Here is a 13,377-nt window from a genome sequence, read left to right as displayed (position 1 = left end):
TTCCTTAACTGTATATCACAGTAGAAAGCCCACTGAAAGGACTCAGGCATTCTAAAGCACTCACACACACTGCAATATACTCTGCTCAAGAAGGGGAAGTGAGAGGCCAAAGATGGCAGAGCAGGCCATATCTACACAGGTTCAGAGCTTCCAGGCACCTGTTCATCCAAAGAGGAAGGGGAGGAGAGAGATGTTTTGTGGGTCCAGAACACAAAAGCGCCTGTCACAGCCAGGTGAAGGAGATAGGACCAGTCATGGCAGAGCAACACACCACAGGGTAGGTGACAAGGCAGAGCATGAGCAGGCTTGAAGACATGTGCTGGCCCAATTCTAGCCCAAGTGGCTTGTTTCTGTCCAGGCCTGGAAAGAAGGGAGAAGATAAGCAGTCTGGTCAGTCAGTTGAGTTACCTGATAAGAACATTGGGGGGGGGGGCGTCAAGGTTCTGGGGAAACTGCCAGGTAAAGAAAGTGACAGCTGGTCTCTGTCATGACCCCACACTTACTTTACTCCAGACCGACTTAATTGATTGACATTTTTTCTCCTTCAGCAGTGCTTTATATTTTCTTCTAGTTTGTATCAGGAGCCTGCGGTTTTCATTTGTATTATTGTTTCTAAATTTATTATATTTTTGTTCCAGTTGGTTTTTAATCATCCTACAGTTAGACAGACATAGATGCAACAAACATGAAGTTGAGCAAACTTCAGAGGACGGCGGCAGACCGGAAGGCTTGACGTGATCTGGTCCATGGGGTCGTGAAGAGTCGGACTCGACTGTGCGACTGAACAACAACAACAGTCTCCATCAAACCAGCTCTTCGAACAATGGGTAAATCTCTCTGGTTTTTGTGGCCTTAGTTCTTTTATTTAGGAGACTGCCCGTTAGCAATGATAGATTCGCTTGTCCATATATTTTTCTACTGCCAAAAACATGCAGCTGGGAGAGAAAAGTTCCTGAGGAAATAGATACAAAAATTTTCTTCCTTCCCACAAGGTTGAGACTTCTGCCTGTGCCATAATTGTATAACAGATGTGACGCATTTTTGCTATACATTTTTGCTATATATTTTTAAATGTTTAATCTTTTTTTTAACCTTTTAAAATTTTTAAATGTTATGGTCTATTGCCTATGTGCATTAAACCTAATAAATTGATTGATTGATTGGCCCCTCACCCAGGCCCCTCGTTATTTTATACCACTTTGCCAACAACAAGTCCCTCAGGCTGGAGAGATGTACAACACCTCCTCACCCACACCCCCTTTTTTCTTTTTGGTACAAGGTCTTCTGTCAGCTCTAAGCATGTGAGGTAAAGTGGATTTCTGTTATTTAGTGTGATCCAGATGGTCAGCCGTGTTGGTCTGAAGCCGTAGAACAAATGTACAGTCCAGTGGTACCTTTTAAGACCAAAAGAGGTTTATTCAAGGTATGAGCTTTTGTGTGCAAGGCACACTTTTTCAAATACATTGGAATGACGAGGTTCTAAACTTATAGACAGGGACTTAACAGCAAATGAACATGTAACATGATGATGTTTTAAGTTCTGCAAAGTGAAAAACTAAATAAGTTATTTTGGCATATTTATTGCTTTGCAACTGTTGACCTTATAACCTTGACTTGTTATTTAGTCCCTTTTCCCCCAGATGATGGGCCCTCCTTCCACTAATGTCCCATTGCCAGGGTTCCAGCTTCCATGGAGACAGAGAACTCCAAAGATGCTTCAGATGACCGTTGAGCTCAGAGCAGACTCTGCAGTCACTGCGCTCACAGGAGAGGCTGCTCTCAGGCAGCAGAGGCTTTGGACAGAGCAGTTCAGATTGGGTTTCCGTGACTAGACTCAAATATGCCTGCATTTGGATGAATAGTACATCATCTTGTTACGGTCAGATGCGTGTACATCTTGCATGTACACACATTCACCTGTATTTTGTTTGGTGTAGTGGTTAAGTGTGCAGACTCTAATCTGGGAGAACCGGGTTTGATTCCCCACTCCTCCACTTGTACCTGCTGGATGACCTTGGGCAAGCCATAGTTCTGGCACAGTTGTTCTTGAAAAATAACAGTTTCTGTCAGAGCTCTCTCGGCCCCACCCACCTCACAGGGTATCTGTTGTGGGGAGGGGAAGGGGAAGGATTTTGTAAGATGCTCTGAGACTCCTTTGGGTAGTGAAGGGCGGGGTGTAAATCCAACCTCCTCTTCTTCTTCTTCTTTTACCTCACAGGGTGTCTGTTGTGGGGAGGGGAAGGGGAAGGAGTTTGTAAGATGCTCTGAGACTCCTTTGGGTAGTGAAGGGCGGGGTATAAATCTAATCTCTTCTTCTTCTATGTGAGAAAGACTCAGCGTGCTTTCACTTTAACAAATGAAACCAGGGACCAGGACCAGGGTAGAAGTGTAATTGAAATCATACTTTCAGCTGCATATGCATTGAGCATAACTTGATAATTACTAAATGTACATGCACAGAAAAAAATCAAGTGTACACTGTACAGTGTACAAGTTCATTGTAGCTTAAGGCTAAAGTCAAATTACTTTCTAATCTTTCAGAAATGCTGGAAAAGTTAAGGCAGGGCATTCCAGAAACACAAGTTGTGGCTACTGTGTAGGCTTTTGAAAAGATTGTGGAAGCTGATCCCACACCAGTGTAGGTGACTCTGCTGTTGAACCTGCTGTGATGGATGTTGAAGTGGGAATATCTGCTTGACCCATCTCTCAGCCTGGGCTTGATCGTGGACAGGCAGGACAGAGCCATTCATGCTGAACATTTACTTGACAGTCATCTCAAGCACCATTTTAGAGTGTGAGGAATGCAAGTGCATACTAGGAGAGCCAGAAGAGAGGAAGAGTGGAGGATCAACAGTCTCCCAGTCTCAGACTCTCAGCACCACCGCATTCTTCTGGCACCTGCCACGTCCTGAAGACCTTCACATACACCCTAAAGAAAAGCAATCATAAACCAGTTTATGGAGTTCCCCCAACAGAGTCCTTGATCCAAGAAAGACTTGCAGATAACGAAGGTCCCACACCACTCCATTGGTCCATCTAAGTTGTAATGTCTACTCTGGCCATGGCTTAGAGATTGATCATTCTCCTCCCTGCTCACAATAGCTAGAGATGGCATGGATTAAACCAGCAACCCAGGGACGACAAGGCACAATGCTCTGTTACTGACTGATGACTTCTGAAAGAAACATGATTTTTGACCACCACTGCAGCTTGTTTGGATCATGCAGATTTGCTATGAGACCCGTACTGAACACAGTATGAAGAAAAGTGCTTACCCACGGGCTCCAGCGGACCATCTATGTAACAGTGGGCAGCTATGTAGTGGTGGGTTCCCAGGGGGAAGAGGGAGGGAGGAAGAGGATGGGGTCAGCCACTGGCCTGCCATTCCATTGATTCATCTTGGGAACCAATGGAATGGGAGGAATGTAGCTGGAATGTATCAGTTTCCACTTCCATCCGTTCCTCTTGGTTAGAGGAAGTGAAAAAGGGAATGGTGGGGTTAGTGGAGGGAAGGGAAACAGGTACAGGTAAGGAATTAGAAGAAGAAGAGATTGGATTTATACCCCGCCCTTCACTACCCAAAGAAGTCTCAGAGCGGCTTACAATCTCCTTTCCCTTCCCCTCCCCACAACAGACACCCTGTGAGGTAGGTGGGGCTGAGAGAGCTCTTGACAGAAACTGCTCTTCTTCAAGAACAGCTCTTATCAGAACTACGGCTTGCCCAAGGTCATCCAGCAGGTGCAAGTGGAGAAGTGGGGAATCAAACCCAGTTCTCCCAAATTAGAGTCCGCTCACTTAACCACTACACCAAACTGGCTCTGAAGTGAATTAGGGGCTGAAGTGGTTGGAACGGAAGGTGGAGGGAATTTTTGAGGCCCAGTGAGCCACTAAATTTCATTTTCTAGATGACAAGAACTGGAGACATTCCTCCTTTTGAGTTGCCTGGGCTTCAGGGCAGGTGGGAGTAAAGGGAAGAGGGGACGTGGGGGTTGGGGTGGGAAGGGATTTGAAAAATATTTGAACACCTTGTCTTAAAATATTTTATTCATCATGTTGAAATAAAACGTTCCATAAATCATTTTTTCCTTTTCTCTTCTGTTTTCAATTTTTCCAATTTTTTGGAAAAAAACAAAAAAGGCTTCAGGAAAAAAAGGGGGGGAACTTTTTTTCCTGGCCTTCACATCTCTATGTGTGACATCTTAAGTCCTGGGTCAGACCAGTAAAAATTCCATTTTGCTAGGATTGAACCTCCATGTATTAGCCTGTGTCCAGAACTTCCTCCGGGCACTGGCTCAGGGTTCCTGCAGCCTCCCTGGGGTCGTCTGGAAGTGTGAGATAGAGCTGAGTGGCATCCACGCATCGGTGACACCCCAGCCCGAATCTTCAGGTAGCCTCACCAGGAGTTTAATGTAGATGTTGAAAAACATAAGGAACAAGATGGAGCCTTGTGGGACCCCACAGACCAAAGGCCCAGGGACTGAGCAGCAGTGCCCCCAGCACCACCTTCTGAAACCTGCCCTTCAGGCTTACCGCGTGCTTATAACTTTGTAATTTCGGCATGTTTCTCAATCTTACAATGTTCGTGGTTTTCATGGCTCACATATTGCTTTTTTTGTGTTTGACAAAGTTTACTAGTTTTTACAGATTTTATTGTTTGTAATTTTGAAATATGTTTTATGAAGGATTTTTATGTTGTATCTTTTCTATTGGGGATGAACTATGAAAAAAATAGTCTTTTGCTGTATCGTAAACAGGAATTTCCTGTGGATTTTGAAATTAAATTTTAGCTCTGAAAAAAAGAGATAATGTTGTGGTGACTGGGAGGAAAGACAAACGCAGACACTGTTCCTTGTTCATCTTATTTGAACCTCTTTCTGTTCATCCAGTAGAATTGTGGAAAGGATTCAGTCCTCCTTTTCTAACCCAGATTCCCCACCCCTCCACTTGAAGCTGCTGGATGACCTGTGGCAAGCCATAGTTCTGTCAGAGCTGTCCTTGAAAGGGCAGTTCTGGAAAGAGCTCTCTCAGCCCCACCTACCTCACAGGGTGTCTGTTGAGGGGAGGGGGAAGGGAAAGGAGTTTGTAAGCCGCTCTGAGACTTTGAGTGAAGGGTGGGGTATAAATTCAATCTCTTCTACTCTGTCTCTGTGAGGAGACTTAGAGCTGTCATGAGGTCAGTTACCAGACGAGACGAGGCCTTCCTCCTTGAAGTGCATCTCACCTAGACATTTGCTCTGAGCACACCATTGCTTCAGCAGACTTGGAAAATTGCAGAGCCCACCTCAACAACCATGGCCAGCAGCATTGAGCCAGTAGCGCTTGTCTTTCAGTCAATCCTCGGTGAATTTCCAAGGCACCTCCAGAGTTTCTCACCATGAATGGGGCAGAAGAATGGAGAAAGACTGCAATAGTGGCAAATGTGGATCATCCCATCCTGACAGGGCCTGATCATTGTGATGGGGGGGCGATTTGACGGTAGTGTCCTTTGAAAACAACCCTCTTCCTCTCCCAAGGGGTGCTGTAGAAGTCAGATATAGTGGGTGGGAGGGTGGCTGGTTGAGCTGCAAGAAGGGTCTATAGTTGCAGTGCCTACTGCTCCACAAGTGAGAGGTCCTCCTCCAGAAGTCGCATTTGGAAACCAGCTGCATCCACCTCAACTGTGTGGATGCTGAAGTTTCCCAGTCCCTAAAAGGAAGGCATATTGATGAGCACATTTTCATATTGCAACAGAAAAGGAGCTGAGCATTTTGTTATTTATTTCTCTTATTTAAAACATTTCTATGCCCCCTTTCCACTCAATTCAGGGTTCTCAAGGTAGCAAACATTAAAACACGTCTTTTTTACCCAGGCTTTTAAAATGGTCTCCTTTTGTTTTAAGCCACCTTGAGCAGGACTCTGAAGAAGTGGCACAGAAATATCATAAACAAATCAATACAAATAATAAGACATTAAAATGTTTCAGACATTAAAAAGCATCTAAAATGCAAATATAAAATATTGAAAACTATTAAATAAAACATAAACAATACAAACACATCATGTTGTTGTTCAGTCGCACAGTCGAGTCCGACTCTTCACGACCCCATGGACCAGATCACGCCCCATACACATATACATATATATAAATAATATATATATTATTTAGCTTGGTTGGGTCATCCAGCTTGCACGAGAACGGATTCTTACCTGGGAAGGACCGGTGAACTCCATTTCCCTTCTTGCATGTGGCCACGGAGGGCTTTCTCCTCACCATCCTGGATGCCAAGCCCTGCTGTGGTTTCTACAGGGAGATTGTGACTGATGGGAAACTTTGGAGTTGGTTGAACTCACCTCTGTTTCTGCCAGGATCCTTTGCAAGGCCTTATGCATCCTTGGCTGCTTTGTTAAGACATAAAGAAAGCCACCACCTCCAGCACCAGCCAGGCTCTGCCCATAGACATGAGGCTGGAGTGCCTCCATCATGCGTTGGACAGCCAAAGGTTCGCACCCAGGAGCCATGACCTTCTTCTGCAGCCTGTAATTGCTCATGCACTTGCCCAGGAGAGCCAAGTTTCCTGGCAGGGAGGAGAAGGAAGAAAAGTGAGACAGTATACTCAGGCAGCTCTCTGCAGAAGCCTCCAAGACACTCTCCCCTGTGCTGAGACATGCCCTATTATACAACAACAGCCCTCTTTGCTGAGAGCCATTTCCCTTATTTTTAAGGGCTCAGAACACCTTTCCGATAAGGCTGAACGGTATGGGCTCACCTCTGTTGAACGGTATGGCCCCACTGGTGGACCTCCTGATGGCACTGGTATTTCTGGCCACTGTGTGATACAGAGTGTTGGACTGGATGGGCCTTTGGCCTGATCCAACATTGGCATCTCTTATGTTCTTACGTTCTTATGGGGATTTTCAGTTTATGAAAAAAAGATGATGGGAGGTGGATAGAGGATACATGATACAGGGTTATAAAATTATGCACAGGGTAGAGGAAATTAACTTTTGCTTCTTATCCCATAAAACTTGGGGGCACCCAATGAAGTTGGGTGGCAAAAGGAAATACCTCTTTAATCCAAGAGTAATTAGAGTGTGGCATTAACTGTCAGCGGACACAGTGGTGAACCTCGTGTTAAAAGAGGATTAGGCAGATTAATGAAGGACAGTTCCGTCAACAACTGCTAGCAAAGATGGCTTAAGGTGGCCTCCATATCCAGAGGCAGTTAGCCACTGAAACCCAGTGCCCAGGAGGCAATGTCAGGGGGATGCCTTGGCCTCCATTCCCTGCCTGTTCACCCTCCAGGGCAACAGGTTGGCCACTTTGTCAAATAGGGTGCTGAACCTGATGGGCCACCAGTCTGATCCAGCAGGGCTCTTCTTATGTGAAGCTAGGGCTGCCATTCCCCCAATGAGAGCAGGGGTCTTTCCCAGCTGGCCAGTGGGGAAGCCCATCCCCGAAGAGCCCAGTCATGCCTGACATGATGGTGTCACCCAAAGGAGATGTCATTGCGCCAGGCACATTGTGTGGAGGACGCTCTAGCATTTGGGTAAACCATAGAGTTTTTTACCCAAATGCCAGAGAGTCCCCTGAACAATGTGCCTGGCGCGATGATGTCACTTCTGGGCTGGAGCCCCCCGCTGGGCCTCAGGTAAGACCTGGCAACCCTATGTGAAGCAGTTACTGCACTCAGCCCTGATTTGGAGCCTTCACATTCACTATCTGCCTTCCCCTTCTGGAAAGGTTCAGCAGACAGTCGGGCTGTGCGGCCCACACACAGAGGATAAGCAGGTGTATACAATCTGACTGGTCTCCCTTGATTTCCTCAGCACGAGACACACAGTAGTTTTCTTTCTGAGACTTTTCTTGTTTGGAATATCTCAGCAAGTGTGTGTGAGTCTATTGCTTTCTCTACCCTCTGTTTCCTCCTCTAATCAAGAAGGAGGGTGAGATGTCTGTAGCTTCCACCTGCACACCACCCTAAGAGATACCCTAAGAACTTGTGGGCACTCAATGAAATTGCTGAGCAGTCAGGTTAGAACAGATAAAAGGAAGTACTTCTTCACCCAAAGAGTGATTAACACATGGAATTCACTGCCACAGGAGGTGGCGGCGGCTACAAGCATGGACGGCTTCAAGAGGGAATTAGATAAGCATATGGAGCATCAGTGGCTATTAGCCACAAGGTATAGATAGGAACTCTAAGGCTGGGGCAAGGGATGCATTGTATTCTTGGTGCTTGGGCGGGGGGCAACAGTGGAAGGGCTTCTAGTGCCCTGGCCCCACTGGTGGACCTCCTGATGGCACCTGGTATTTTTTGGGCACTGTGTGACAGAGTGTTGGACTGGATGGGCCTTTGGCCTGATCCAACATTGGCTTCTCTTATGGTATTACCCCTCCATCTTCCTGTTCACAAACCTAAGGTTCCCAACCTCCAGGTGAGGCCTGCATATCTCCCAGAATTACAATTCATCTTCAGATAATGGAGATCCATTCTTCTGGAGAAAATGGCTACTTTGGAGGGTATGGCATTATATCCTGCTGAGGTTCCTCTCCAAGCTCCACCCCGAATCTTCAGGAATTTCCCAACCCAGAGCTGGCAACCCTATGAAAGCCCCATCTCTCTCAAGTACATACAATCCCTAAAAGTGTGAAGTAGCAAACAAACCCCCCGAACAAGCTCGGCTGTACCTTGTCGAAGGGCCTGGGCACACTCCTCTGCATTGCTCACAAGAGCATTGGCATTCTGGATGATGGTGGGCAGCCTGGCATACCAGTTCCTTAGAACATCCTGCAAGAAAAGGCAACCAGCAATGCAACAAGATACTCAGTCAGCTTCTCTTCCCAGCAGCCAGAGTACACAGCCAGTTGGAATCATAGAGTTGGAAGGGACTTCCAAGGTCATCTAGTCGAACCCCCTTCACAATGCAGGAAATTCACAAGTACCTCCCCTCTGCACCCCCAGTGAGCTCTGCTCTATGCCCAGAAGTTGGGTCATGAATGACAGCAACCCTCACACCTTGCCTTGCAAAAACTGCAACCATGTGTGAAGTGGGTTGGAGGTGAATGCTGTTAATGCCTTCACGCTTATGTGGAAGCTCCTGAGAAGATTTCATAGGGGGTGTGTGTCACTGTCCTGCACCTGAGGCAGTGCACACTTTCCAAAAGAAGCAGAGCTGGAGAGTTCAAACCTTTCTCTCTAACATGGGAAGAGGGAGCTGGTTTCGATGCCAAAAGGCTTTTGCTGTTAGTACCAGGCCCCATCCTTACATAAATGAAGACCTAGCTCCTGTGAGCTGGCCCTGTGGGGCTGGAGATAGTAATAAAATGGCTGCCACGGGGGCCGGGGACAGTCACAAAATGGCTGCCATGGGGGCTAGGCCTAATAACAAAATGTTGGGAGATACCAAGCCAGAGGTTCTCCTTTGATTAAGACATAGGGTTGCCAGCCTCCAGGTGGGGCCTCAAGATCTCCCGCTTTTACAACTTATCTCCGGCTGACAGAGATCAGCTCCCCTGGAGAAAATTGCTGCTTTGGGGGGTGGACTCTATGGCATTATACCATGCTGAAGTCCCTCCCTTCTCCAAATCCTGCCCTCTCCAGGCTCCACATCCAAATACCCAGAAATTTCCCAACACAGAGTTGGTAATGGTAACCTCGAGATTAGACTACTGCAACACTCTCTATATGGAGCTGCCCTTGTCTCAAATCCGGAAGCTGCAGCTAGTGCAAAATGCAGCAGCCAGGCTGCTGATGGGGCTCTCTATATGAGATCACATCCAGCCTTTGCTGAAGGCATTGCACTGGCTGCCAATAGCATACCGGATTTGTTTCAAGGTGCTGGTTTTGACCTTTAAAGCCCTATATGGTCGGGGGCCTACCTACCTGAGGGACCGCCTTTCCCCATATGTGCCCCAGAGAGCACGGAGGTCAGGGTCGCAAAATTGCCTGATTCTCCCTGGCCCCAAAGACTCCAGACTGGCCATAACGAGGGCCAGGGCTTTTTCAGTGGTGGCTCCACACTGGTGGAATGAGCTCCCGGAGGACATCAGGGCCCTGCTGGACCTTTTACAGTTCCGCAGTGCCTGCAAGACGGAGCTCTTCCACCTGGCCTTCAATTAGGAGCTGCCACTGATGAATGTACCATCATAAGTCAAACATGCCACGGCCCTGTTATAATGTCGGATGGTCTTTTCTTACTGGATCATGTATAGGAAATTGCCGCCATCTGTTTGCACTGTTTGTCCTAGCACTTTATGCAATTGTTTTATTATGAATTTTATAGTATTTACTGATCTTATTGTATTTTAACTTATGTAAGCCGCCTTGAGCCAGTTTGTACCAGCAAGGTGGGGTATAAATTGGAAGTAAATAAAATAAAAAATAAACTTATCTCCTGGAATCTTCCGAAGGATTCCTTACTCTCCATTGAAAAATGGCTCATAAGAAAAACATACTGTGCTTGCCTTCTATTATATATATGAATGTGTCTAACTGAATCAGCAGTTATGTTTCCCTTAATAGCGGTTTGCGTTAGATCTGGTGTTCTGTTGTACCTACCAGTTTTATTTAATGTATTTGTTACTGAATGGGCTCTGCTTCATTGTGAACCCAGCCTCACATAAGAACCCACTGTGTGAATCACACGATTTCACAGCAAACATCTAACCCTTTCCTTGCGCTCATTCTAAGTGCAACTGCTTGAATAATTTTCCCTAGTGAGAATCCGCTCTTTACATCTGCAGAAGTGGAGTCTAGTCTGCAAAAGGTTACGCTTGTCTTTAAGGTATCACTAGACCCTTATTTGGTTTTGCCACAACAGACTAGAGTGGCTGGTTTGGGTGGAAAGATCTGTCAAGTCGCAGCTGACTTATGGCGACCCCCCCACACACACACAGGGTTTTCAAGGCAAGAGACATTCAGAGGAGGTTGGCCATTGCCTGTCTCTGCAGAGCACCCTGGGACTTCCTGGGTCATGTCTTATACAAATAATAACCGGGGCTGACCCTGATTAGCTTCTGAGATCTGAAGAGCTCGGGCTAGCCTGGCCCATCCAAGTCAGGGCACTAGCAAGGCTATCCTTCATGATTAATTCTGATTGCTCATCAGAACAATACAGCCAGAGCAACAGCAGAGCTATCGGGTCATGGCGGAAGTCCCCTCTCAAGCACTTTCAGTGCACAAAGCCCCTTGGCTGTACCTGGAGCAGGTTGCGGGCGAGGCGTGTCTTCCCCGTGTAAAGCAGGAGCAGGTGCTCATTCAGGGTTTGCCTGAAATCCTCAGGAATGGCAATCTGTTCCACCTCCACCTTCAATGGCAGCTGAGCCTTCGAACGCCCAATCTTAAGGCCTGGCACCAGCCCGCCAACCTGGTCCTGCCATCCACCCCCTGCAAGGAATGGCAGGAGGTGCTGAGAAAATTATCCTGCTCACTTACCTGATAGTTTACTCATTTCAAAAAGATCCCCACCTTCCCAGCAATGCAGATGTCCCAGGTGGCTTGCAACACCCACTGAACAATCACAAGAAAACCATTTTAACAGCCAGAGGGTGGAGGAGAACAGAAACATTCATGGAGAGAAGCAGAAGGAACATCAACCCAAGGCTTGAGAGAACAAATCCATCTTTCACTGTCATCCGGAGACAGGCAGCTGTTGAACAAATCTGGAGAAGGGGGACCCAGCAGTTGTGTGACAACACAGAAAGAGTCACATGCCTCACTTCCTAAGAGGTGCATGTGGGAAAGGGCCTCCATAGAAGATCAGAATGGACACAGTAAGGGTGAGGGAGAAAGATTATACGAGACCAGGTGGTCCTTAGGATACACGGATTGCAGGTGATGTGAGCTTTTTGCAGAGAAGGACGCTGCACTGAAGGGAGGAATAGCAGCTGTTGAGTGTTGGAGAGCTTTCTCTGTCTGAACCATAATTTTGCAAACATGGGGGAAACAGAAGAACTTTGAGGCAGGTAAGACTATCATTCAGAGCAGCAAAGAGATCCTCCCCCGAGAACCTCCGCTCCAGTCAAAGAAAAGGCAAAGATGCTGCTAAATGTATTGGGATCAACCATAGAGATTCGCTCTGGCAAAACAGGAGGCCGTTTCAAAAACGCCCTCCTGTTCTCCAAAATCTCCCTTTGGCAAATATACTGGGAAACCCCCCGCATCGAACATAATGACAAGATTGTTGAGGAAAGGGATGAATTTTGCACATGTAACACCATCCCAAAATTCCCCTTTGGGAGGAAAATATTCAATAGAGTTATTTCTAATTGCAGAAAGCCGAGTGTTTCCACTAAGCGGAGCAGAAGACCCCTCCCCTCTTTACATCACCACTTACTATTATACTGGGGCCAAGAAGAGCTAAAGAAAGGGGAGACCCCATGGAATTAGATATTATCCCACATGGACTCATTTGCTTTTCTTTCCCCATTCAGAACTTTCAGGGCGGGAATATGTGGGCTTGTCATCCAAGGCAACCCACTTTTACCTGTGGTAAGCACCTGCTCCAGGTGTAACACTGCATGAATGAGGGACTCGACACTGGCGGAGTGCCCTGACACCCGGTACAACGCGGCGATCACAGCACCTGCCAGGATACTGCTAGTGCCTGCAAAAAACCCCAAACCAACAATTTTTAAAAAAGGAAAATATATGATTTTCATGTTATTTAATATCTGTTGTTTTAACATATATTGTTTTACCCAGTTGTTTCTGGATAATTTTTATGTCATTGGTGCCCACCTTGGGTCCTGAGGCGCTTGGGAGAAAGGCGGGTCTATAAATAGATTGAGGTGGGTAGCCGTGTTTGTTTAAAGTAATAGAGGGAAGTTTGAGTCCTGAGGCACCTTTAAGACCAACAAGTTTAATTCTGGCTATAAGCTTCTGTGTGCATGCACACTTGTATCTGAAGAAGTGTGCATGTACACGAAAGCTTATACCCAGAATGAAACTTGCTGGTCTTAAAGGTGCCTCAGGACTCAAAACTTGGGTCTGTAAATAGTGTAAGTAAATAAATAAAATCAAGCACCAGATTAGGTGGGGTGGGGTGGGGTGGGGTGGCTTCTACTTTTCTTTGACAAGCAAGCACCAGACAGGAGGAACAAGGAGGAAGCCTCACGGCAGGTTTTCTACCCTCAAGAATTCAGGTCATTTCTGACTTGAATCTCTGTCTGCTGCCATCCTTGCAGCATCCTGGCCTCTCTTCACGTGTTCCTGGTCTTCTGTATGGGCCGGCCATTGTGCCTGATGAATGCCAGAGACAGGTGATGAGGTTGTGTGGCCCTACACACAATTTCAGACAAGCTGCTATTTTTTCCCATCCAGCCCCTCAAATCTGGCACAAAAATTCTCACCACTCTCCATAAAACAGAGGCCTTCCACTCTGTTGAGGAAAGCGTGG

At 46.7% G+C, this 13,377-nt stretch overlaps 1 protein-coding gene across 1 annotated transcript in view; it reads right to left on the bottom strand.

Moving 5' to 3' along the window:
- Positions 1-5,546: 5,546 nt before the first annotated feature.
- FUK (fucokinase) overlaps positions 5,547-13,377 on the bottom strand; it is a 47,642-nt gene continuing 39,811 nt past the window's right edge. Inside the window, exons 20-24 of the mRNA XM_015419811.1 lie at positions 12,466-12,585; positions 11,179-11,366; positions 8,669-8,768; positions 6,331-6,554; positions 5,547-5,685 (exon numbers count right to left, since the gene is read on the bottom strand). Of these exons, the coding sequence (XP_015275297.1) occupies positions 5,590-5,685; positions 6,331-6,554; positions 8,669-8,768; positions 11,179-11,366; positions 12,466-12,585 (728 nt within the window). The 3' untranslated portion in view covers positions 5,547-5,589. The remainder of the gene's footprint in view (positions 5,686-6,330; positions 6,555-8,668; positions 8,769-11,178; positions 11,367-12,465; positions 12,586-13,377) is intronic.

Source organism: Gekko japonicus, unplaced genomic scaffold (genome assembly GCF_001447785.1).
Source record: "Gekko japonicus isolate JY-2015 unplaced genomic scaffold, Gekko_japonicus_V1.1 scaffold2543, whole genome shotgun sequence".
Taxonomy (NCBI): domain Eukaryota; kingdom Metazoa; phylum Chordata; class Lepidosauria; order Squamata; family Gekkonidae; genus Gekko; species Gekko japonicus.
Note: the sequence above shows the minus strand (reverse complement) of the source record. Positions and strands in the feature narration are given on the sequence as shown.